This window comes from Leopardus geoffroyi, chromosome X (assembly GCF_018350155.1).
Source record: "Leopardus geoffroyi isolate Oge1 chromosome X, O.geoffroyi_Oge1_pat1.0, whole genome shotgun sequence".
NCBI classification, from domain to species: domain Eukaryota; kingdom Metazoa; phylum Chordata; class Mammalia; order Carnivora; family Felidae; genus Leopardus; species Leopardus geoffroyi.
Window position 1 is genome coordinate 124,965,763 of NC_059343.1, and position 27,406 is coordinate 124,993,168.

At 37.9% G+C, this 27,406-nt stretch overlaps 1 protein-coding gene across 3 annotated transcripts in view; it reads left to right on the top strand.

Moving 5' to 3' along the window:
* Positions 1-27,406, top strand: part of PASD1 (PAS domain containing repressor 1) — a 119,514-nt gene that overhangs the window by 42,538 nt on the left and 49,570 nt on the right. For all 3 annotated transcript variants that reach the window (XM_045473287.1, XM_045473285.1, XM_045473286.1), the window contains 6 exons: positions 3,962-4,017; positions 5,247-5,401; positions 8,932-9,020; positions 12,098-12,187; positions 26,037-26,136; positions 26,563-26,676. In XM_045473287.1, the coding sequence (XP_045329243.1) occupies positions 3,986-4,017; positions 5,247-5,401; positions 8,932-9,020; positions 12,098-12,187; positions 26,037-26,136; positions 26,563-26,676 (580 nt within the window). In that variant the 5' untranslated portion in view covers positions 3,962-3,985. The remainder of the gene's footprint in view (positions 1-3,961; positions 4,018-5,246; positions 5,402-8,931; positions 9,021-12,097; positions 12,188-26,036; positions 26,137-26,562; positions 26,677-27,406) is intronic.

Consider the following 27,406-nt stretch of genomic DNA (forward strand, 5'->3'; position numbering starts at 1 on the left):
GATATTATCCCACAGTGAGTTTCTGTGCATTTTCTCAGTCTTTTTTCTCCACTCTGCTGGATAAAACTCCAGAGTCTTCCAGCCATGTGTAAGCTGTGATTGTTTAGTTTTGAATTCACCGGATTTGTTCTTTCCCTGGTAGTTGTTCCTTGACTGGTCTTTTAGAGTGTTACCTTGCACAGGCACAGGTTAAGTATTCAGCCAAAGATTCAAGAGAACCTATATTCAGATTTCTGGAATTTGTTTGTCTCACCATAACTTTTCTCTTTCTAGTATTCTGCTTTACAAATTCCACCATCTTGGCTTTGGTAAGATTACTGTACTCTCCTTGGGATTGTGCTTCCAGAACTGTGGTCTGGAAGTATCTTTAGGTAGAAACTTGGGATTATTGTAGGGTTCATCTCATTTTTGCTCTTACCTCAGGGATCACAGGCATGTGTTGCCTGCTGTCCAGTGTTTCCAAATAGGTATTTCCTCTAATTTGTCCAGTTTCTTGGTTGTTCATGGGCTCTTCCCATATCAGTTATTCCATGGCCATAAGCAGTAGCCCCTATAAATTTTTGTTTCTATTGTATCGTAAAAAAATATTTTCTAAAGGTGGTTGCTGCTATATAGGAACAAAATTAACTTTTACATATTAATCTGGTATACAGCAATCTTTCTGAACTATTTTATTATTTTCATAAATTGCAGAATCTCTTAAATTTTCTATGTAGATAATCATAGTGTTCATGAATGAGGACTTTTATTTTTCCTTTCCAAGAGTTACTCATTTTATTTCTTTTTCTTACCTTAATGCATTGGTTAGTACCTTTAGCACTATATGTTAAGTGTCTTAGTAGCCGCATTTATTTTTTTCCTGAATCTAAAAAATTTCTTTAATGCTCCACCTTTAAGTATGATCTTTGTATGTTTTTGGTTTTTTCCCTTTATCAGGTTAAGGAAGCTTCTGTCTATACCTAGTATGTTAAAAATATTTACGTCTGACTCTTGATCTCAGCTCCGGTCATGATCTCATGGGTTTGTGGGTTCAGGCCCCACATTGGGCTCTGTGCTAACAGCACAGCACAGATCCTGCCTGGGATTCTGTTTCTCCCTCTTTCTGCCTCTTTCCCACTTGTGCTCTCTCTAGCTCTCTCAAAATAAATAAACTTTTAACAAATACTTTTAAAAATTATATATATATATATATTGAATGATATCAAATGAGTTTTCTGCATCGACCAAGATGATCTTATTCATTTTTTCTTTTTGTCTGATATGTTGAATTATATTTTTCTAATGTGAAATTATCTTAGTATTTCTAGAATTAGCCCAAATTTTAAAATACTCTCTTTGTTTGGGTTTGATAATTTTAAGTAGTATTTTTCTTCTTTATCATAAATAAAATTAGCTTATAAAATATCCCCTTTTGATGCTGCCTTTTTCTGGCTTGGTATAAAGAAGTACTAGGATTATAAAATGAGTCGGATGAGTGACTTTTCTGTCTGTTTTCTGGAATAATTTGCATGAAATATGAGATACCCATTATTTAAGTGTTTATAAGTGTCAGTTTGTGAAACCATTGGGACTGTTTGTTTATATTAGGTTAGATTGTTTTTCTGTGAATAGATTTTTAATTATTACATTAATTTATTTACATTTATATGATTTCTTCACATTTTCTTTGTATTATTAAATAGGTTTAATAGGTGAAAATACATTTTTTCTAGAAAATACTCCATTTCATATCTGTTTTCAAATTTATGGACATAGAATTGATCATACTGCTTTTTATCATCTCAAGTTCATACATATGCACTTTTCATTCCAGAATGTGTCTTCTCTTTTATTTCTTGATCGATCTGGTATAACAATGTTTTTTTTATTGTCTTTTTTTTAAGAAACAGATTTTTTTTACCTGTTCTAGTATATCCTTTTATCATGTTGTTTTCTCATCTTACCTTTATTATTTCCTTATATTCCCTTTATTTGGCTTTACTCTTTTTTTACAATTTGCTTTGTTGACTACTTAGCTCATTTATTTTCATTTTTTTCTCATGAGCATTTAAGGATATAAATTCTTTGGTGTTGCTTTACCTGCATTTTACAGTTTTTAATATGTAGTATTTTATAATACTTAAGTTCTAAATATTTTCTGATTTCCAGAGCTATTTAGGAAATTTTGTTTTTGTTGTTGCTATTGTTTTAAATATACAGATCTACAGGGTTTATATTATCTTTTTGTTCTTGATTTCTAATTAAATGGCATTGGGGGGGAGCATATGGTTCTTTGGTGTTTGTTGATCTGTTTTATGGCCTAGAATGACCTAGCTATCTTTCATGTTCTGAAATTTCACTATGATGTTTCTAGATGTGGTTTTATTTTAATTTATCTAGATTGGATGACATTTTCCATTTTGGAAAAATTTTAGCTATTATCTCTTTACTGACTTTCTCTCATTCTTGCTATTCTCTTCATCTGGAACTGAGATCTATATTAGGCCTTCCCATTCTCTCTTGCATGTTTCATAACCTCTTGTTTCATATTTTCACTTTACTGTCTCTCTGTAAAGGCAATATGATAAATTTCTTCATATCTGTATTCTGTTTACTAATTTTCTCATCCGGTTTTTCATAATACATGATTAATCCTTTTGAAATGAATTCCATTGAATATGATTTTATTTATTGAAACTCACTTTTGTTCTTTTTCATGTCTACCTGGCTTTTCTCATATTTTCACTTCCATCTATTTTGTTTTTCATATTTCTAAACACAATTATTTTTTATAATGGCTTTCAGATCTTTTAATGATTTGAAGTTCTTGGAGGTCTCATACTGCTTGGGTGTGGGTCCTAATTCTGGTAAATGGTGGATTGTTTCCTTATACATCTTCCCATTCTGGATGGTGAGCTCATCTTCAGTGGTGCCTTATCTGTGGAGATTTGGTAGAACTTGGCTTTAGAGAGTATCTGTCCAAAATGGGTTTGCTTTTCCATTCTCCTGGAACCCTATTAAGTCTAACGGCACCCTTTTTTTTCCTACCCAAGAGAACATGCTGAGATAGCCAAACTTCCTTCTTTTCTTCCTTTGCTGCCGAGAGAGCTTTTTAAATTAAACTGTAGTCTCTGAGAGTCATGCCTATGTGTAGGGAGAAGTTGGTGGGTTTTAGTTTCAATGATCTGCTTGAATTCTCCTTTACCTAGCAGGGCCTTAATACTCGAGGTCTTTTGTTGCATGGCTATGCTTCTCTGACCTCACAATAGCACAGGTTGGTATACTAACCAGCTTTGGTTTTCAGCGTCTTCTCACTGTGTTACTCCTAAGCTTTCCTTACTTTCTTGAGAGATTTTAAAGGATGTTTGTTATATTTTAGCTGCTACTTCTTACTTAACAGACATGTATTTGAATGTCATTGACTTCTACTCTGAGATTTTGACCTTGAGGTGATATGTGAGTCTAATTATACAATTCAAAGCAGAGGACTTTGGTGATTTCAGTGCCACTTTTATATGCCCAGGATTTCTGTGATAGCAGCAATAAATGCAGATTTTGTCTATTGTGGCATGGTATTGTATATAGATGTGAAACCTAACCCACATCAATCTTTGTTTCATTAAGTGTTCTTCAGGTTAATAGAAGTTAAAAGAATTTTAAGGGTATGGAATTAAGCTTACAGATACTTACTTTTGGATTCAGTTGTGTAACTTCACAGAATGTTTTTGTAACTTTTTTAAATATATTCATTTGTAATGTTATTGTGACATTCATTGGGGATCAGACAATAAAGCAAATCTTCAACATATACATAACATATGAGAGGGTTATTGGTACTTAATGAAATTCTATCTTTAAAAGAAATAGGCATTCCTTAAGGGAAAGGTGCTATGCAATAGAGAATTTTGATTAGTCTTATTGCTTTATTGTGATTCATCATAGACTGATTTCTTAGTAAAATGTTGTTCCACTTTGATTTCAGAGTTCTTTGTTACATCACTGAATAATGGATGAGTCTGAGAGAGAAAAAGAGAAGAGGTATGAATTCATAACCGACTGATATTTCTGTCAAAGCCCTCTCCCCTGTCTTCTGTTCCTATTTCACATCTAGCAAAATCCTACTTCCTCGGGGGAAGCCTGACTCAGGGAAATTTGGTATCTCCAGTGGGTTTTCCATAACCCATAGCCCCAACTCTGTTATAATACTAAGTGGATTACCTATGTAATGCATAGGTAAAGCAAATATTCCTTGAAAACCTCCCTCTTCAAACTGTGTCCTCCACCTTACACAGTGGTTGCCCAGAGCTGACACTACATAAATGATTTACACTCCCTGATAGGTTTAGAAGCCTGTTTTGGGTCCATGGCTTGCCTAGAGCTTAAATTCATACATGTTTGGAAAGATAAATTACCTTATTTTTCCAATTCAAGCATCTAAAATAAATTCCAGTGCACTGATCAAAAAGTTTTTGTCCAAATTTTTCAGTATGATCTGTTTTTCAAAGGTAAAAAACAATCTCAATTAGCATTTTATTGCTCAGCCTTCTCTCTGAGAAGGAGCAATGGTTTTGCAAGAGCCTCTTGAGTAATTACAGATCATTTAGAGATATTTTTCTTTAATGAGAAGTACTCTTGTAAAAGCAGGTAAGAATATATGGTGGAACAAAGGTCCACCATTTAAATTCAAGTTAATTTGGATTGAATTTATTTTATATAATTCATAGGTCACCATGCCAGACACTGTGCTGGGCTTTGCTATGGAAGACACTGAGACAGATCTGGTCCCTACTCTCATGGGCCTCACAGTCTAAATGAAATTGGCTTTCATTTCCTCATTTTTTTTAATTTATTTTATTTTTTATTTAAAAAATATTTTTTAATGTTTATTTATTCTTGAGACAGAGACAGAGCGTGAACAGGGGAGGGACAGAGAGAGAGGGAGGCGTAGAATCTGAAACAGGCTCCAGGTTCTGATCTGTCAGCACAGAGCCCAACAGGGGGCTTGAACCCACAAACTGTGAGATCATGACCTGAGCCAAAGTCAGACACTTAACTGACTGAGCCACCCAGGCGCCCCTCATTTCCTAATTTTAATATTGGCAGTTATTGTTGTCATATGAATGATCAATGGACTGGAGTTTTGCTCAGATGTTGACATTAACAACTCCCTTTCTCTCTTCTTATTTCTCCTCCATCCATTGTTCCACCATCTGAATTCTTAGACCTACCCTTACCATTAACAACCTTGACTGTTTTTTGTCACTTAAGGATGTATCTAATGTATCTGAAAATAAAAAGAAGGACTGGTACAATTCCTTTTTCAGAGAACTGAATGCCATAATTCAAGCTCATGGATATCCTGTAAAAGGAGACAGATGTAAAACATCACAGTGCACTACTGACCCTTCACAGAAGAAGGAAGGTTTGGTCTGAGCACCCTAACCCATTCGTATAGCTTTTTGATTAGCCATATTGAAAACTAGTTGTGGGTGGGACAGCTGGATCTCTTCCTTTACTTCAAACATCTTTGGGAGAGATTAATGAATAGAGTATCTCCAGAAACACCTTCTTTTTAAAAAAAAGTTTACTTATTTTGAGAGAGGGCGTGAGTGGGGGAGGGCCAGAGAGAGAAAGGGAGAGAGAGAATCCCAACCAGGCTGAGGAGTCCAACTTGGGGCTTGAACTCACGAACCGTGAGATCATGATCTGAGCCAAAATCAAGAGTTGGATGCTTAACTGACTGAGCCACCCAGGCACCCCCCTGAAGCATCTTCTAATACACAGATACTTAGTTTCTCTTCATTCATAAGTTTATTAATAGCCAATGCTGAAAATGTTATTAAGGTTCGTGGAAAAGTAGAATAAAGAAATGAGAATTAATAGAAGTATACCAGGCAATAATAATGCAGATTTATGTATCTTAGGCAATTGAAGCATATTGTAAATGTGGCTAAGGGGAACATGGCCCTGATGGTATAAAATAGTACCTATGATACCTAAGTAGGCTTAATTCAAAACATCTGAACAGGTTATACCCATATGCATATAATCATACTATAAAAATATCTTACCTTAAAAAAATATTTTCTTGACCCCATGATACTTCTGTTACTCTGTTTCTGTGTCCTCTTCACAGTACAACTTTTTGAAATGACTATAAGACCTTGTCCCCGCATCTTCATCCTTCATTCTTTTCCTCAATCCACTCACTGAGGCTGCAGCTCTCACAACTCCACTACAGCTACTTTTGTCAGGGATAACAGTGACCTGCACATTGCTGATTGTTTGGCCCTTAACTCTCCTCATCTTCCGTGGCCTTTCAAAAACATTGGACAGGCGTCCACTCCTTTCTTCTTGAAGTACTTTTTTCTTGGCTTCCAGGATAACACACTCACTTCGTTTTTCTCTTAGCTCATCTGCTGCTCCTTCCCGTTTTTTCTTTCTACTTTTCTACTTCCCCTTTCAACTTCTGAACACTGGTGTGGCCTAGAACTCAGTCCTTGGACCTTTTTTCTTCTATGTCTACACTCATTTCCTGGGTAATCTCATCCAGTATCCTAACTGGAAGTGCTACCTGGATGTCAGTGACCTCTGCTTTATAAGTCTATCTCTAGCCCTGACCTACCTGAACTCCATACTCGAGAATCATACACGTTATTAAATCAGCAAGAGTTTCCCATGTGATTTCTTCACTTGGATATCTAATAGAAAGGTTATTATGGTCATAAAGGAACTTGTGGTCCTTCTCCACTTCATTGCCTCTCACACCCACCTACCCCCTCCCGGTTCTCCTTATTCCAGTAACTGGTACCACCAGTCATTCTTCCAGTGGCTCAAGCTAAAAATCTATAAATCATTCTTGTGTCCTCTATTTCTTCCACCTCCTCACCCAATCCATCAGCAAGTCCTTTTGGTTTTGCCTCTAAAATATATCTCAAATTTATTCACTTCTCCCCATTTCCATAGCCTTGGTATACCAACTTAATCCAGGCCACCATCATCTGTTACTTTTGTAGAAGCTTTCTGACTAGACTCTGCTTCCACTCTTGTTCCCCAATTTGATCTATTTTGCACAAACAGCCATAGTAGTCTTTTAAAAACGTATGTCACCCTCCTGCTTGAAAGTATTTCATATTCCATTCAGAGTAATGCTAACTCCTTAACATATACCCTACATGATTTGGCCCTGCCTTTCAGAATTCATTTCCTACTACTCTATCCTTTGGTCACCCTACTGTAGCCACTTTCGCCTCCTGTCTGTAATTTAAATAGGACAAATTCTTTCATGCTTCACTTAACTTACTGCTTCCTCTGCTCAGGATGCTTTGCTCCCAGGTTTTGCTGTGGCTGTCTTCCTGTCACTCAGAGCTTGGCTCAGATGGTACCTTCAGTCAAGCTTTCCTTGATCACCCAGTCTAAATTATTGTACTTAAAGGTATATGAAATTATTGGTTCCATTGTCCATGTGTTCATTATCTGTCTACCCCTCCATCAGTCTATAAGATACAAAAGGATAGTTACCTCACTTGTCTTGTTCATACTATATCCTGAGCCTCTAGAACAAAGTAGGATACATAGTTGGAGCTCAGTAAATATCAGTTAAATGAATGAGTGAATGAATGAGGTTTAATTTAACAAGAATTACCAAGTTCCATATTATTAATTAAATACTGGACACTGGGGTGTTTGTGAAGAATTGGATACAGTGCCTGTCCTGCAAGTAAAACAAGAATAAATTTATGGACAATAGTAATGTAGATAAGCCTTTTATGGTTGATTGATAAAATACATTGGTTTTATTTTCTTGGAAATACGTAGACTCTTTTCAATCTCATTTATTTCTTTGGAGGGAGTATAGGAGATGAAAGTCACTAGGCAAAGCTGAAATACAGTGGGGAAATGACTTCAGAAATCAGCTGTTGGAGAGTGTCATGGGTTGTTTCCTGAGCTTGAGGAGCTCTGACCAGAATTGAATTTCCAGGCTGGGACAGTGGTCGGAAACACTGATCTTGAGGCATTTGTGCAATTGGCATGGTTTATTTTTATATTCTGTCATTTCCCATGCAGTTACACACCCTCTTCATTTCTTCTTTAGTGAGGGTTCTGGAACTTCTCTGCTCATGCTTGGTCTGCTTCTTACCTACATCTACTGATAGGAAAGGATCTGAGACTCATACTCTCTAAGAAAACAAACTCTGCTATCAGAATTATCCTTGTCAGGAGATTTAACATTTTTAATACGGTAAAAGTTGTATTCCATGGGTCTCTAAGTTATTTGTGAGGAGAAGAAACTAACAGTTAATTGACATGCATTAAAATAACTGGAGATTGGAGATTTGTGTTAGGGAAATCCCTGAGTTAGTGAAGTTAGTAGAGTAGATGGGATTGGGGGGGTGAAGGGAGCAGCTGTTGATGGCAAAAGCTCTGAGTGAGCACAGCAGCAGAAGAAACAGGGCTCACTGGGAAAACCAGAAAACCTTGAAGAGTGAAGAAGGATAGATGGGAGATAGAACATTGTTAACAGCTTCGAAGAGATATGAGATAGGGCTTAAAGATTTTCTAGTTAGGTGCTTGGATCTACCTAGAGCCCTTGACACAGCCTGTACCTTATCTTTCTATTAAAATTACCAGGTTTTGGTAGAATGCAGAAGACTTAAAGAAGTCAACAAAAGGAAAGAACTGGAGGTTGAAAATCATAAAATCTTTGGAGAAGTGTGTACAAGTGGAAATTGAGCTGGATGATCTTCAAGGCCTTTTTCAATTCCAAACACTTCTCTGTTTCTGATCATTTATAAGCAATTAGTTAGTCTACATCAGCTCCTTCATTAGCACTCAGCATTTTCTCATGAGAGTCTTTTCTATAAAATTAATTATAACTTTGAAAAATCTAATACCCATATCTAATCATTTTAATGTGACAGTTTTCTATCCTTTCTTTGTTTTCCTAAAAAGGCAAAGTCAATCCGGAAACCTCCAGAGACATATCTAATTGGATTCCATCATTTCAGAGCTATGAAGACTTCAAGTGTAAGACACTACAAGTAAGAGGGCATTCTTTCTTGGATTATTTTATATGTAGAATACATGCAATAGAAGATAAAGAATAGTGTTTTTCACAGTGTGGCTTGGAGACCATACATATCAGAATTACCTAGGGAGCTTGGTGAAAACACAGATTCTTGGGACCCACTTTGAACTGTCTGAATCAGAGTCTCAATCCTGGTAGAGCCAGGAGCCTGCATTTCTAACAGGCTCTACAGATGCTTCTTTGCTAACTGAGTTTTGAGAACCACTCATCTTGAGTGACAACAAACACAAACAAGTCTTTTCATGGGTTAGTGGCAAATTAAGTAATATCTGGTAGACCCTTCAACATAGATTGTTAGCCTCTATAAAACAGGCCTTCAAGTCTTATTTTTTTTCTGTCAAGGACATGAGGTGTTTATGGTTTCTATCTCCAAGGAAACTGGTTAGTTTTACTAAATTCAAAGGCCACAACTAAAACCTGAATTACCATGGACTTTTTCTTTTCTTTTTTTTAATGTTTATTTATGTATTTATTTTGAAAGAGAAAAAGAGTGAATATGAGCTGGGGAGGGGCAGAGAGAGGGAGAGAGAGAATCCCAAGCAGGCTCTGGCTGTCAGTGCAGATCCTGATGCAGGGTCCCATGAACCACAAAATCACAATCTGAACCTAAATCAAGAATCTGCCGCTAAACTGACCTAGCCATCCAGGTGTCCCAGACCATGGTCTTTTGAGTCAGACAGATAAGGCTATGAATTATGCCTTTGTCATTTATTTGCTGTGTGTCCTTGAGAAAGTTATTATCTCTGATCCTTGATTTCTTCCTCTATATAATGGGTATTGAAAAATTGCTTTCACTGAGTTGTGAGAATAAAGTGGACATACTGTAAAATATCTAGCACACTTCCTCACTCCCTTCTCTGTGTCATTCAGTTTCCCATATTTTCCATCCCCATGTCTTTCTGTGTTGCAGTCTGAGTCATTTCTTTAGCTCTGTTTTCTTTCCAGCTATGTTCTAGCATACTATTTAACTGTACATTGTGTTTTTATTTTTGATAATAATATAATTTCTAGACATTTGTTTACTTTTTATGTCTTCCTGGTCAGTTATGAGTCTCTTGTTCTTTCATCATATTTACCCTTTATTATTTATTTAAGCAATTTAAGCAAACTTCTTTTATATTCTATCTTCAGTAATTTTGGTATCTGCTGTTTTTTATTTTGATTCTGCATTTTGTTATTTATTCTGCCCATTGTTCATGTTTTATTTCTTCTTGTGTTTTCAATATCTTATTATGAGCTCATGTCATTTGGAACTTTATCCACATGAATTCTTTGAGCTCTGGTTGTAAATTGCTTAAAGTTTATTTATTTATTTTTGAGAGAGAGAGAGAACCCACTCAAGTGAGTGGGGGAGGGGGAGAGAGGGAGAGAGAGAAAATCACAAGCAGGTTCTACATAGTCAGTGTGGAGCCTGATATGGGGCTCAAGCACATGAACTCATGAATTCACGAACCATGAGATCATGACCTGAGCTGAAATTAAGAGTCAGCCACCTTGGGGCGCCTGGGTGGCGCAGTCGGTTAAGCGTCCGACTTCAGCCAGGTCACGATCTCGCGGTCCCTGAGTTCGAGCCCCGCGTCGGGCTCTGGGCTGATGGCTCAGAGCCTGGAGCCTGTTTCCGATTCTGTGTCTCCCTCTCTCTCTGCCCCTCCCCCGTTCATGCTCTGTCTCTCTCTGTCCCCAAAATAAATAAACGTTGAAAAAATTAAAAAAAAAAAAAAAAAGAGTCAGCCACCTAACTGACTGAGCCACCCAGGTGCCTCAAGCCCTGTTTTTAAAATGATTTCTCTAGAAATGATTTCAGTTTCTTTTTACTAGATGCCCAGAGTGAGAAGCACTTTATTTATTTAAACAATTTTTTAAAGTTTGTTTTATTTATTTTTGAGAGAAAGAGAGAGCATGAGCAAACGTGAGCGGGGGAGGGGCAGAGAGAGGGAGAGAGAGAATCCCAAGCAGGCTCTATGCTGTCAGCACAGAGCCTGATGCAGGGGTGGGCCCAATCTCACAGTCTGCAAAATCACGACCTGAGCTGAGATTAAGAGTCAGATGCTCCAGAGTTGGCCACCCAGGTGCCCCAAGACCACTTTAAACTAAATAATGGGCTTGGGGTCTGGAAAGTTACACAGGTAGTTTGTGAATTCCAGCTCCAAATCTGTGTGAGTGAGAGCTTCTGTTTAGTGATTCTCAGATGAGACTAGTTTTTCTTTTCCTTCTCTAGCCAGAGCTGAGCCTGAGGCAGACATGTGCATTCACTCTCTCCCTTTGCTGGATAAGATCTATTTTGTCTGCTGAGAGTGTTACCCTTTGGGAAGCCTGGTTTTATGCAGAAGTCTCTGATTTCACTTCCCACCTTGTGTATGCCTGGTTTTGCTTTCTCTCTCCCAATCTCTATGCCATCAGTGTTATGCAGATATTTACAAGGCAAATTCAGGCTCCAATATCCCCTTACCTGTTAATTCTCATGTTATAGTAATTTCTGATACCAGATTGTTTCCTTTACTTTACAATAAGCTTGGTTTTGTTTTGAAATATACGTTTTTATATACTTTATTCATAATTTTAGGGGTTCTCGACCAGGAGGCACTTGTCTGGATATCAAATCCATTATATAGCAGGAAAGTGATGGTAATCTCCATATGTATAAGTAGGTGACTAACCACAAATAAAAATGCCCTGCAAAATATTCTTAGCATTTTTGAAATTAATTTTGAATAAATGTGAAACAACCTACACATGGAAATGAATCTTCCTAGCTTGTGTTGGAGAGCTTTGTGTTAATTGAGTATACATTAAAATTTGTTTGTCTAAGTGACACATCATTTGATAAACATCTCATGCTTAAGGTTAAGTAGATTCTGTGTAGGAGGCAGAATAATGGAATTTTAATTAAGTCTGTGCCTGCTTTATTGATATTTAAGGCCCACAATACATTTTCAGTGTGCTATTATAATTATTTATGCATTTAGAAATAAAGCTATCATTTTATTATTGTTCCACTATTTAATTACATTATTATTCTCTCTTCATTAGTCATTAGATGGCTTTATGATAATACTGAGCCTAGATGGAGTGATAATTTATGTCGGTGGAAGCATCACTTGTCTCCTTGGCCATTTACCAGTAAGTTTTTCCAGTTTTGGGGAAGGATCATTCTGGTTTATTGTTTAGGGGTTCATTATCTGTTTTCAGGAGCATATAACTCATCAGAGAAGATGTTCTCTCAATGTTGTCAAAATGTGCAATTATTTTATTGTCATGTTTATTGGTTTCAGTTTTAAATCTATAAAAACAAATTGTGATATGAGGTAATGAAATAGTGTGTGTGTATGTGTGTTTTGTAAAGGGCCCCTAAGGCAATCTCCAAAGAAGAATGTGCTTTTTAAAATGGAAGTCTCCTCAAAATCCATCAGTAACCCCCAAGGTGACTACTTTGTGAAGCAGCCCTCACCGGGATGGAGGTGTTTGATTTTGTACATTTCCTTAGCGTCCACTACATACTAATTAAACAAAGAATGTCATGATTTGTTTATGCTGGCTCATGGTATCCATTTCCAGATCTGATTTGCTTTTTGTTTCTTTATATTAAAGAACAAATTATGATCTAATTTAGAAAAAAATATAGATATGATGGCATAGTTTAGCAGTATTGTAAGTCTTGCTGGAGACATTTACATAGGAGTTGTAGTCAGGATCTGTGCTGTCCCAAAAGGTCACTCATTCCCGAGCTCTTTGGTATTATTATGCCCCTCTTCATGAAAGCTTTCTCTATCTTCATAAGATCATTGACTTAGAATATGTGATTACCTAAAATTTTTCTGGATCTTCAGGTTGAGCATCTAAAAAATATACCACTCAAATATGAAAGTACTACATACCTTCCTGTTCCACTAATGCATGTGTGCGGAGTGAGGATAGGTAGAATACATCCACCTCCACTCTTGAAATCTCAGTCATTTGGCTAGTTGTGTGAATCTTATTTGGATTGTTGCTTTCATTGTATATTCCTCATTCTACACAGTTGAGTAAAGAACTTGACACACCCTGGCCCTGAGATCTATAGCACTCAAGTTTGGAACATATAAATTAATAGAAGTCATGTTACATTATTCTTTAATTAAGTTAAAAGTGGATTTGAAGCTTATTCCACTAGTTATGCTATTCCAGCCAACATGTGGCAAGGCCCGGTTGGAAGCTTAGAGAACTTTTCTACTCTTTTATCTTTATTTGAAGATACTATGATCAATATCTTTTTTTCTCATTCTGTTTTATTTCTTTTAGAGAACAGTTCACATTTCCAAATTCAGCTTATATGTGTAGGATGCCAAAACAGCTGAATAAAATACAAATATTAGAGATTTTCATTGAATTACACTTTAGAGCACTTATATCATGGAAGAATGGTCTTATTAAATCTATATTAAAAGTAAGATTGTATGAGTATGATCCATGACAGATTGAGTTTTGTTATAGTGAAGACTAGAAATCTTCCCAAAGTCTTATATTAGATATTACTTAAACCAAATTGGTCATTGTGAAAGGAAAGGTGAACTTTTCCTATTGTGAGGATTTTGCACAGTGAATGTCTTTGTCATGCTATCCTTGTTTCTTTTTTTTTATGTTTTTTTTCTTTTTTTTTTCAATATATGAAATTTATTGTCAAATTGATTTCCATACAACACCCAGTGCTCATCCCAAAAGGTGCCCTCCTCAATACCCATCTCCCACCCCCCATCAACCCTCAGTTTGTTCTCAGTTTTTAAGAGTCTCTTATGCTTTGGCTCTCTCCCACTCTAACCTCTTTTTTTTTTTTTCCTTCCCCTCCCCCATGGGTTTCTGTTAAGTTTCTCAGGATCCACATAAGAGTGAAACCATATGGTATCTGTCTTTCTCTGTATGGCTTATTTCACTTAGCATCACACTCTCCAGTTCCATCCACGTTGCTACAAAGGGCCATATTTCGTTCTTTCTCATTGCCATGTAGTACTCCATTGTGTATATAAACCACAATTTCTTTATCCATTCATCAGTTGATGGGCATTTAGGCTCTTTCCATAATTTGGCTATTGTTGAGAGTGCTGCTATAAACATTGGGGTACAAGTGCCCCTATGCATCAGTACTCCTGTATCCCTTGGGTAAATTCCTCGCAGTGCTATTGCTGGGTCATAGGGTATGTCTATTTTTAATTTTCTGAGGAACCTCCACACTGCTTTCCAGAGAGGCTGCACCAATTTGCATTCCCACCAACAGTGCAAGAGGGTTCCTGTTTCTCCACATCCTCTCCAGCATCTATAGTCTCCTGATTTGTTCATTTTGGCCACTCTGACTGGCGTAAGGTGATATCTGAGTGTGGTTTTGATTTGTATTTCCCTGATGAGGAGCGACATTGAGCATCTTTTCATGTGCCTGTTGGCCATCTGGATGTCTTCTTTAGAGAAGTGTCTATTCATGTTTTCTGCCCATTTCTTCACTGGGTTATTTGTTTTTCGGGTGTGGAGTTTGGTGAGCTCTTTATAGATTTTGGATACTAGCCCTTTGTCCGAGATGTCATTTGCGAATATCTTTTCCCATTCCGTTGGTTGCCTTTTAGTTTTGTTGGTTGTTTCCTTTTCTGTGCAGAAGCTTTTTATCTTCACAAGGTCCCAGTAATTCACTTTTGCTTTTAATTCCCTTGCCTTTGGGGATGTGTCGAGTAAGAGATTGCTACGGCTGAGGTCAGAGAGGTCTTTTCCTGCTTTCTCCTCTAAGGTTTTGATGGTTTCCTGTCTCACATTCAGGTCCTTTATCCATTTTGAGTTTATTTTTGTGAATGGTGTGAGAAAGTGGTCTAGTTTCAACCTTCTGCATGTTGCTGTCCAGTTCTCCCAGCACCGTTTGTTAAAGAGACTGTCTTTTTTTCACTGGATGTTCTTTCCTGCTTTGTCAAAGATGAGTTGGCCATACATTTGTGGGTCTAGTTCTGGGGTTTCTATTCTATTCCATTGGTCTATGTGTCTGTGTTTGTGGCAATACCATGCTGTCTTGATGATGACAGCTTTGTAGTAGAGGCTAAAGTCTGGGATTGTGATGCCTCCTGCTTTGGTCTTCTTCTTCAGAATTACTTTGGCTATTCGGGGCCTTTTGTGGTTCCATATGAATTTTAGGATGGCTTGTTCTAGTTTCGAGAAGAATGCTGGTGCAATTTTGATTGGGATTGCATTGAATGTGTAGATAGCTTTGGGTAGTATTGACATTTTGACAATATTTATTCTTCCAATCCATGAGCAGGGAATGTCTTTCCATTTCTTTATATCTTCTTCAATTACCTTCATAAGCTTTCTATAGTTTTCAGCATACAGATCTTTTACATCTTTGGTTAGATTTATTCCTAGGTATTTTATGCTTCTTGGTGCAATTGTGAATGGGATCAGTTTCTTTATTTGTCTTTCTGTTGCTTCATTGTTAGTGTATAAGAATGCAACTGATTTCTGTACATTGATTTTGTATCCTGCAACTTTGCTGAATTCATGTATCAGTTCTAGCAGACTTTTGGTGGAGTCTATCGGATTTTCCATGTATAATATCATGTCATCTGCAAAAAGCGAAAGCTTGACTTCATCTTTGCCAATTTTGATGCCTTTGATTTCCTTTTGTTGTCTGATTGCTGATGCTAGCACTTCCAACACTATATTAAACAACAGCGGTGAGAGTGGGCATCCCTGTCGTGTTCCTGATCTCAGGGAAAAAGCTCTCAGTTTTTCCCCATTAAGGATGATGTTAGCTGTGGGCTTTTCATAAATGGCTTTTATGATCTTTAAGTATGTTCCTTCTATCCCGACTTTCTCAAGGGATTTTATTAAGAAAGGGTGCTGGATTTTGTCAAAGGCCTTTTCTGCATCGATTGACAGGATCATATGGTTCTTCCCTTTTTTTTTTATTAATGTGATGTATCACGTTGATTGATTTGCGAATGTTGAACCAGCCCTGCATCCCAGGAATGAATCCCACTTGATCATGGTGAATAATTCTTTTTATATGCTGTTGAATTCGATTTGCTAGTATCTTATTGAGAATTTTTGCATCCATATTCATCAGGGATATTGGCCTGTAGTTCTCTTTTTTTACTGGGTCTCTGTCTGGTTTAGGAATCAAAGTAATACTGGCTTCATAGAATGAGTCTGGAAGTTTTCCTTCCCTTTCTATTTCTTGGAATAGCTTGAGAAGGATAGGTATTATCTCTGCTTTAAATGTCTGGTAGAACTCCCCTGGGAAGCCATCTGGTCCCGGACTCTTATTTGTTGGGAGATTTTTGATAACCGATTCAATTTCTTCGCTGGTTATGGGTCTGTTCAAGCTTTCTATTTCCTCCTGATTGAGTTTTGGAAGAGTGTGGGTGTTTAGGAATTTTTCCATTTCTTCCAGGTTGTCCAAATTGTTGGCATATAATTTTTCATAGTATTCCCTGATAATTGTTTGTATCTCTGAGGGATTGGTTGTAATAATCCCATTTTCATTCATGATTTTATCTATTTGGGTCATCTCCCTTTTCTTTTTGAGAAGCCTGGCTAGAGGTTTGTCAATTTTGTTAATTTTTTCAAAAAACCAACTCTTGGTTTCGTTGATCTGCTCTACAGTTTTTTTAGATTCTATATTGTTTATTTCTGCTCTGATCTTTATTATTTCTCTTCTTCTGCTGGGTTTAGGCTGCCTTTGCTGTTCTGCTTCTATTTCCTTTAGGTGTGCTGTTAGATTTTGTATTTGGGATTTTTCTTGTTTCTTGAGATAGGCCTGGATTGCAATGTATTTTCCTCTCAGGACTGCCTTCGCTGCGTCCCAAAGCGTTTGGATTGTTGTATTTTCATTTTCGTTTGTTTCCATATATTTTTTAATTTCTTCTCTAATTGCCTGGTTGACCCACTCATTCTTTAGTAGGGTGTTCTTTAACCTCCCATGCTTTTGGAGGTTTTCCAGACTTTTTTCTGTGGTTTATTTCAAGCTTCATAGCATTGTGGTCTGAAAGTATGCATGGTTTGATCTCAATTCTTGTATACTTCTGAAGGGCTGTTTTGTGACCCAGTATATGATCTATCTTGGAGAATGTTCCATGTGCACTTGAGAAGAAAGTATATTCTGTTGCTTTGGGATGCAGAGTTCTAAATATATCTGTCAAGTCCATCTGATCCAATGTCTCATTCAGGGCCCTTGTTTCTTTATTGACCGTGTATCTAGATGATCTATCCATTTCTGTAAGTGGGGTGTTAAAGTCCCCTGCAATTTCCACATTCTTATCAATAAGGTTGCTTATGTTTATGAGTAATTGTTTTATATATTTGGGGGCTCCGGTATTTGGCGCATAGACATTTATAATTATTAGCTCTTCCTGATGGATAGACCCTGTAACTACTATATAATGCCCTTCTTCATCTCTTGTTACAGCCTTTAATTTAAAGTCTAGTTTGTCTGATATAAGTATGGCTACTCCAGCTTTCTTTTGGCTTCCAGTAGCATGATAAATAGTTCTCCATCCCCTCACTCTCAATCTAAAGGTGTCCTCAGGTCTAAAATGAGTCTCTTGTAGACAGCAAATAGATGGGTCTTGTTTTTTTATCCATTCTGATACCCTATGACTTTTGGTTGGCACATTTAATCCATTTACATTCAGTGTTATTATAGAAAGATACAGGTTTAGAGTCATTGTGATGTCTGTAGGTTTCATGCTTGTAGTGATGTCTCTGGTACTTTGTCTCACAGGATCCCCCTTAGGATCTCTTGTAGGCCTGGTTTAGTGGTGACAAATTCCTTCAGTTTTTGTTTGTTTGGGAAGACCTTTATCTCTCCTTCGATTCTAAATGACAGACTTCCTGGATAAAGGATTCTCGGCTGCATATTTTTTCTGTTTAGCACACTGAAAATCTCGTGCCAATTCTTTCTGGCCTGCCAAGTTTCAAAAGAGAGATCAGTCACCAGTCTTATAGGTCTCCCTTTATATGTGAGGGCACGTTTATCCCTTGGTGCTTTCAGAATTTTCTCTTTATCCTTGTATTTTGCCAGTTTCACTATGATATGTCGTGCAGAAGATCGATTCACGTTACGTCTGAAGGGAGTTCTCTGTGCCTCTTGGATTTCAATGCCTTTTTTCTTCCCCAGTTCAGGGAAGTTCTCAGCTATTATTTCTTCAAGTACCCCTTCAGCACCTTTCCCTCTCTCTTCCTCCTCTGGGATACCAATTATGCGTATATTATTTCTTTTTAGTGTATCACTTAGTTCTCTAATTTTCCCCTAATACTCCTGGAATTTTTTCTCTCCCTCTCTCTCAGCTTCCTCTTTTTCCATAACTTTATCTTCTAGTTTACCTATTCTTTCCTCTGCCTCTTCAATCCGAGCCGTCGTGGTTTCCGTTTTGTTTTGCATTTCATTTAAAGCGTTTTTCAGCTCCTCGTGAGTGTTCCTTAGTCCCTTGATCTCTGTAGCAAGAGATTCTCTGCTGTCCTCTATACTGTTTTCAAGCCCAGCGATTAATTTTATGACTATTCTTCTAAATTCACTTTCTGTTATATTATTTAAATCCTTTTTGATCAGTTCATTAGCTGTTGTTATTTCCTGGAGATTCTTCTGAGGGGAATTCTTCCACTTGGTCATTTTGGATAGTCCCTGGCGTGGTGAGGACCTGCAGGGCACTTCCCCTGTGCTGTCGTGTATAACTGGAGTTGGTGGGCGGGGCTGCAGTCAGACCTGATGTCTGCCCCTGGCCCACCGCTGGGGGCCACAGTCAGACTGGTGTGTGCCTTCTCTTCCCCTCTCCTAGGGGCGGGATTCACTGTGGGGTGGCGTGGCCCGTCTGGGCTACTTGCACACTGCCAGGCTTGTGGTGCTGGGGATCTGGCGTATTAGCTGGGGTCGGTAGGCAAGGTGCACGGGGGCAGGAGGGGCAGGATTAGCTCGCTTCTCCTTAGGTGATCCACTTCAGGAGGGGCCCTGTGGCAGCGGGAGGGAGTCAGATCCGCTGCGGGAGGTTTGGCTCCGCAAAAGCACAGAGTTGGGTGTTTGCGCGGAGCGAGCAAGTTCCCTGGCAGGAACTGGTTCCCTTTGGGATTTTGGCTGGGGGATGGGTGAGGGAGATGGCGCTGGCGAGCGCCTTTGTTCCCCACCAAGCTGAGCTCTGTTGTCCGGGGGCTCAGCAACTCTCCCTCCCTTTGTCCTCCAGCCTTCCGCTTTCCAAGCAGAGCTGTTAACTTATGACCTCCCAGAGGCTAAGTCGTGCTTGCTGTCGGAACACACTCCGTCCGGCCCCTCAGCTTTTGCAAGCCAGACTCAGGGGCTCTGCTTGGCCGGCAGGCTGCCCCTCCGCCCCGGCTCCCTCCCGCCAGCCCATGGAGCGCGCACTGCCTCGCCGCCCTTCCTACCCTCTTCCGTGGGCCTCTCGTCTGCGCTTGGCTCCAGAGACTCCGTTCTGCTAATCCTCTGGCGGTTTTCTGGGTTAGTTAGGCAGGTGAAGGTGGAATCTAAGTGATCAGCAGGATGCGCGGTGAGCCCAGCGTCCTCCTAGGCCGCCATCTTCCCTCTAAAAGCTATCCTTGTTTCTTTATGTAGTTTGGTTCAAACTTTTCACTCTCTAGAGAATATTTCAACTTTAAGCATTTTAGGTAACATGCACACACACAGACTTACCCTAAGGTAGAGGTATCTGGGACATGGGGTTGAATGACTAATCTTAAGCCGTTGATTTGATTACCCGAGATGGGTATACTTAAAAATAAAGCTATTAATATTAGGTCTGTACATAAACATGAAATGAGAATGGAGTTTTATAATCTCGTTAAAAAGGACTTATACCTGGGGCATAAGTTCACACTTTTCTTCATTAAATCCTAACTCTTCTTAATTTGTAACAACATGAAATTTTTCCCAGGCTTTGATTAAAAATTTCATTTTTATAAGTCACCCATCTTATATTAATGTAGAGACAAAACCATTTCTAAAGGATCTTCCTGGCTCCAGGAAGCTACAATTTCATTAAATATCAAGACACCTCTGTCTCTTGGGCAACTGTAAACTGCTAGCATGGTGGATGGAAAGAACTTGTTCTCTGAAATCAGACAATCTGAAGATTAAAATTTAGCTCTATCATTTAATAACTACATGCGCTTTAGTTTCTCATCTGTGAATGTGGAAAAAATATTCCTTGAGGTGGGTTTTTGCAAATGTGGGGTTAGTGAAGACCTGCCTTATCAGGGGACATTTGAACAGAGACCTGAATGGAATGAGTATGTGAGTCATGCAGATAACTGGAGCAAATATGTTCCAGGCAGAATCAAAAGCAAGTGACAAGGCACTAAGACAAGAATGTGCTTGGTATGGAAAAGGCACAATAGAGAGACTGTTGTGCCTGGAGTGCTGTGATCAAAAGGAAAAGTACTAGGAGGTGATGAGGTCAGAGCAATAGCAGAGGTCTACCCTGTTTTAGGCCATTGTAATGACTTTGTCTTTTCCTCCGAGATGGGAGAAAGCCATTGTGGGGGTTGGAGCAGATGAAGGAAATTATGAGCTTTTTTTTTGGGAGGGGGTCACTCTGGCTCCTGTGTTAAAAAATAGGCTATGGGTCATTTATTTTGTTTCTTAAATCTCACATATGAGCAAAGGGAAAATAAAAGAGAAGCAAAGCAAGAAACAGACTTTTTAAAAAATATTTAGTTTTGAGAGAGAGACAGAGAGTGAGCAGAGGAGGGGCAGAGAAAGAGAGAGAGAGAGAGAGAGAGAGACAGAATCTGAAGCAGGCTCCACGCTCTGAGCTGTCAGCACAGAACCCGATGCGGGTCTCGAATGCACAAACTGTGAGATCATGACCTGAGCCAAAGTCAGAAGCTTAACTGACTGAGCCACCCAGGTGCCCCAAGAAACAGACTCTTAACTCTAGAGAACACACTAGAGAGGAGGGAGGAAGTAGGTGATGGGGATTAAGGAGTGTACTTGTTGAGATGAGGACTGGGTGATGTATGGAAGTGTTGGATCACTATATTGTACACCTGAAGCTAAAATTACACTGTATGTTAAGTATACTGCAACTAAAAAAAAGAATAAGCTATGGAGGCAGACATGAAAGTAGGGAGTCCACTTGGAAAGCTATTGCATTAATCCAGGCTATTAGATAGTGATGAATTGCAGTAAGGTGGATGTGGAAGCCATCAGTGTTTTGTAGGTAAAATAAGTTTTGCTGATGGATTGGATGGGGGTGTGAGAAAGAGATATGAGGAGTCCAAGATATGGTGTTGTAACACATACCATTGTGACCAAAATGAGGTCTACTATCATCATCATGGTATTAAATTTATATCGGAAATCTGCCATTGCATTTTCCCACTCATTTATTTCCTTGATAGTTTTTCCTTTGGAAAAACTTGCAGTCACTTGTAGTAGTAACTTGTACTTCCTAGCAGCCTGCTCTCCTACTCACCCTACTTCATCACTACCCCCCTCCCAAAAAAAATTAAAACTGGGAATTTACATGTAGTTGTTCTCTTTTACAATTCTTAAAGAAATTGTAAACACATTTCCTCTGGAAAGAGTTTCTCAGCATTGAATTATTAAGAAACTTTAGCAAGTTTTGAATATAGGTATATGGTTAGTTCATGATAATTGTGATGAATTTTCCTCTCTTCTCCCTGTGAAGCTTACAGCATAGTAGAGAATTACTCGTGATGAGTCTTGTTTGATTCAAAATGCAGTCTGAATTTCATGCAGAGGCTCTTATACTTCCCTGTGCCCTGTATAGTTGAACAGTTTTCTAATGCATGTTTAATGTGAATGTCTCTGCCAACAAAAAGATACTTCTTGCCTGGATCCTCAATAAATGTCATGGAGTGGAGAAAATTCCTTTACTTTGTTTTTTTTTTTTTTTTTTGACATCACTGAGACTCACCACACTAATGTTTGTGGGACAACTAATAAGTATTTGCAAACTTGGCTTTTGAAAAACCTTTTTAATTTTTGACTGGTATTTATCTTTGCTTATTTAAGCTTTAAGTGCCTTGATCTTTCTGCCTTGTGTAATAAGAAGAGCAAATGCTAAAGATTTATAAAAATAACATGGTGTTGATAATGTTTTCAGATCTCTGCCCTTTAACTATGGAGTAGTTACACTGAAATGATTGTTACATTCACCTTTTTTAGTTGGTGGTCAGTTCTAAGGCATTCATTGTGACTATCACTGTCCTTAAAGAATGTAGTTAATTAATAAGAAAATCTTTGCCAGTATTTCCATCTAAGGGGATGTACACTATCAAAAGTCTGCTCACTTTGAATTCTTTGATGCGACAGTGCTGTCCTTTATTCTTCTACTGATGAAAGAACTGGTGAGCCGTGACACTTTGTACCTCTTGTTACAGTCTTATTTTATACTTTGCATCATAATTTTGTGCCTGTCTCATCTGCTCTACTGAATTATGTATTCATTAAAATTAGAATTCATATCAGGATCATCATGTTTAACCCTCATAAGTACTCAATAAAAAAAAAGAAATTGATAAATTGCTTCATGTAGAGTGTCCAAAATGCAGAAACTGTCCCAGTAGCAAATCAGCTGCCCTTGGTATAAATTGGACTTGAAGCAGCTATGGTAGAGTGGAGGGAAAAATGGGTATACAGTTATTTGGATGGACTTGGGGATGAAATTTAGCACTGAACTTCTGATCTCTCAATAATTGGACAAGCCTTAATTTCTTCATCAACAAAATAGGAGATAATTTTTCCTCTCACAGGGTGTTATGATAGCTTATTTGTGTGAATATACCTAGCACAGTGTCTGGCATGGAGCAGTTGTTAATCATGTGTTAGATAAATGAATGAATGAGTGGTTTCCACTGACCAGAGGTAACTTGGTTTGGTACCTATAGTTTGTTTCATAACTAAACTAATAAAATAATTTTTATTGAAAAAGTGAAGTTTAATGAAAAATATCTATATTTCTTTTGGGAGGTAAATTTCTTATTGAATGACTTTCATTGTCAAAATTTATTGCTTGTTAATTTAATAATGTTTTGTTTGCTAAATTAAGGTAATATTTCTGCCCTCAATCAAGCCATGCTTTTTTTTTTTTTTAATTTTTTTTTTCAACGTTTATTTATTTTTGGGACAGAGAGAGACAGAGCATGAATGGGGGAGGGGCAGAGAGAGAGGGAGACACAGAATCGGAAACAGGCTCCAGGCTCTGAGCCATCAGCCCAGAGCCTGACGCGGGGCTCGAACTCCCGGACCGCGAGATCGTGACCTGGCCGAAGTCGGACGCTTAACCGACTGCGCCACCCAGGCGCCCCAAGCCATGCTTTTTTTTTGATTGAGTCAGGATCAATCTGCTAATTTGAACATTGGCTAACTCATAGGCTAGCTTCTACAAATGGACCATAAAATATATTTCTGAATTTGACTGTACATTATTAATATTATTCATTTAAAAATTATTTGAATCTGTGGTTCATCACCCAAAACCATTATTCAGCTACAAAGAATACTTTGTTTATTACTTTGTTCCTATCACATTAAAAACTCATTACTTAACTTAATGTCTGATATTCAATTTATCCATGTGTCACCATATTTCAGCTACATGGTACAGCATTATTCATTCAACTAACATTTACTGAATGCTCACTTGTGCCAAGCCGAGTTCTAGGTGGTGAGGATTTAATAGTGAATAAGTCAGCAAAGGTCTCTGTTCTAATGTTATTTACATTTTACTGAGGGAGACAGATAATAAACAGATAAACATATACATGTGACTATAATGTCAGGTGGTAATGAATGTGTTATGAAAAAAAAAAGGCAGGAAGAGAATGTCAAGAAATCAGTTCTGTTTAAAATACTTTTGAGTGGAGACTTGAATGAAGTAAGGGAGAACATCATTGTAAATATCTAGAAAACAATGTTTCACATTGAATGAAGAGCATTTTAGGGCCCCAAGGTGACTATTTGCTTGGTGTATTTGGATATGAACAAGGAGTTTAGTGTACCTGGAATGCAGTGAGCAAGCATAAAAAATGGGAGGGACTAAAGTCAATGAACAGCAAGGGACGAGAACATAGAACTATATAAGCCATTGAAATTACTTTGGCTTTTGCTCTGAATCACTTGGGTAGCTGGTGGAAAATGTTAAGTAGAGGAAAACTTGACTTATGTTTTAAATGAAACATTGTAGCTGTTCTGTGAAGAATGGAGTGGGAGCAGGGACGCTTCAAAAATAAATACAGGGAGAGGAGGTAAGGCTGTTGCAGTAATCCAATCTAGAGATTATGGTTTAGCCCATGTGGTGAAAAGTGGACCGATTCTGCATCCATTTTGACTGTTTTACCAACAGAGTTTGCTGATTGACTGGGTTTGGGGTTTAGGAGGAAAAAGGCAAGTCAAGGACAAGCATGAGGGTAAATGATGGTGTCATTTACTGAAATGTGGAAGACTGAGGGAGTAGCATGCTTTGTGAGGGAAAAATTCAGGTGCACTATTTTGAACATCTTAAAATTGAAATCCTATTAGACATCTAAGATGAGTTATCTAGAAGACTTCAGGGAGAAGTCTGGACTGGAGGTACAAAGATAGTTGGTATTGGATGAGCTACAACAGAAAGAGACTGCCCACAAAAGACAGCATAGTAAAAGAGGTCTAATGACTAGGCCCTACGAACCCCAGTGTCAAGTAGACAGAGAAAGATCCAGCTAAGAAAACAATGAGGGAGTAGCCTTCAAAGCAGAAGGATAGCCATATTTGTATGGTATTCTGGAAGCCGAGTATAAATAAAGTGTGTCAAGAAGAAGGAGGGATTTGTTGTATCAAATGCTGAGATGTTAGTGAGGGTTGAGAATTGACGATTGGATTTGGCAATGTGTGGAGATCACTGGTGACCTTGACAAAAGTGGAGTGGTTAGGGTAAAAATCTGGTTAGTGTGGTTTCAAGGCAGAGTGAAAGCTAAAGAAATGAGAGGCAGCAAGTATAGTTCTTTTCGAAGATTTTTGTTCCAAAGTATGCCAAAGAAGAGCCAGAGGAGAGAATGTAGGGTCAAGGAAAGTTTTGGATTTTTGGAATTCTGTGTTGTTTTTGTTTTTAAGATAACTGATATTATAGCATCCCTGATATAGCATTTACATGCTATGGGAAAGACCTGGTAGAGAGGGAAAGTTTAATGATGTGGGAGGTAGGGGGAAATTTCTGGAATGATGTCCTTGAATAGTTGAGAGAGGATGAAAGGCAGTGCACTAGACTTCAGTGGAAGCTTATTCCTTGGAATAGGAGAAAAAATAGGTCTCTAGCCACAGAAACAAATGGGTTGGTAGATTAGATGGCAGGAAGATATTGACATTTTCTTTCCCCTTTGTTTTATATTTCAATAAAAAATGAGATCCCCAGCTGAATATAAGGATGAGGAAGGCTTGGAGGTTTTAAGAAGGAAGAAAAGGCAAGAAAGAGTCACACTGAAGAGTGGGAGAGTGAATTGTCTAAGGAAATGAAGAATGATTTCCATACAGATCTGTGTGCCCATTTAAAATAATACATGGCATGGTTGCCATAGACATGCGGTTGCTTGGGTGAAGGTATAAGGTATATGAAGAGTTGAAATTAACCAGAGTTGGGATTTTCCCAGACATATATGTCAGAAGTTGAACATGGGAGTGCTTATAGTGATTCATGGTGGAATCTGAACTGAGCAAAGTGGGATATGACAATTTACAGGAGATAATGCACAGTAAAAATGCGATGGGAATGAACTGGAGGTCTCAGCGTGTGGAGTAGTTTTTGGAGAGGTAGGGTACTTGCGTGCGTGCACTGGAAAGGTAGGAGGTGATGGACATAGAGTGGAGTAATTTGAACTGGGACTTGTAGAGGTATAATAGGTATGACCATGAGATGGCTGAGGGGGAGCAGATGATAAGTTTACTGGAGTAAGGAGGTAGAGGAAGTGAACAGTAATAGCACATGTAACAAAACGTATTCTCTCTGTATTTCTTAAGGATGAGGTTGTGGGTAAACAATTATTAACTCTTCTGCCTGATCATGAGAAAAGTGAAGTCCACCGAAAGATTGCTCTCAAACTTCCTTCATCAAGCTCAGGTATGGATTGTGTCTCCTAAATTGTAAGTTCTTAGATTTTAAGACCCAAGTAACAACTACTCAAAGGAGTAATAAAAATAAAGACCTTAGAGCCAATATAGCTGCTGATTATATATTAACTTAATACAATTACGCAAATTATATTTCTAGTATTAAAATATTTCTTCTCCATTAAGTCTTGTTCTTTGTCATGAACCCTGATTATTTGAGCTTTTGTATAATTGTATTAGTGTTATATAATGTTCTAGCTGGTACTCCACTCTACAGCTACAACATAGATAGCTATGCCAGTGCTAATGTTCATGGAAAGAAAATGATATTTTTTAAAAATCTGTTCTAAGTAAGACAATGGTCCTATGAAATAATCCTGCAAAATATGGTAACATACAATTGTAAATGTGTTTTGTATCTTTTTTTTTTTCTTAGTGGGAAAACATATTGACTTTTGCTGTCACATAAAAAGAGGAAATGATAAACGTGGTAGTAACCCTACATATGAATATGTGAAATTAATTCTGACTTTAAAAGATATTGCAAATGGTAAGCAATTCAGTTTTCAGTCTAATTTAGATAAAGTTAATGTGTTTCATAGCCCTTCGTTGCTAACATAAATGCCTTTCCACTGCCGGCGCCCTCAGATTCTCTTATATCCCTGTTACCATAGCGGTTTGGTTGTAGACACTGATCAGACTTTTGAAAAAGAATTCCATGATAAAAACAAAGGGAAAGTAGATTATGAATGATGATATAAATGGATTACCAAAAGAAGGACCAACAGAAATCTCTGACAAAAAGAAAGACTAAAGTTATTGTTCCAAAGGATCTTATTGTTTTAAAAATGGACCTGATAATATGAAACACCTTGTTTGTAAATGTCTCTGACCTTTTTCTCTGAGATCAGAATTTCGGGATAGATAGCTTATATACTTACCTGACACTAATCAGAAAATAGATAATATTTATATTTAAAATATGTTTAGTTATATTTAATGATCTTATTCCTGAGTTGCTTGTTCATTGAAGTAGTTTTCATTTCTATTGCAGTTAGGAATAAATAGGTTTGTGCCAGTAGACACTGCTACTAAATTGGTATCCAAAAATGCTTGGGTCTCTAGCTTTTGTTCAGACTCTATGAATTTTAGCAGAGTGCAATGTTTTTGTGAAACAGTGCAGTGAGACTGTGCAGTAAAAGGAGGAGGGGGTTTGGAGATGATGAAGACTTGAAACATATAAATATAATTACTGTCCAATACAACAGAGCAGCTTACTT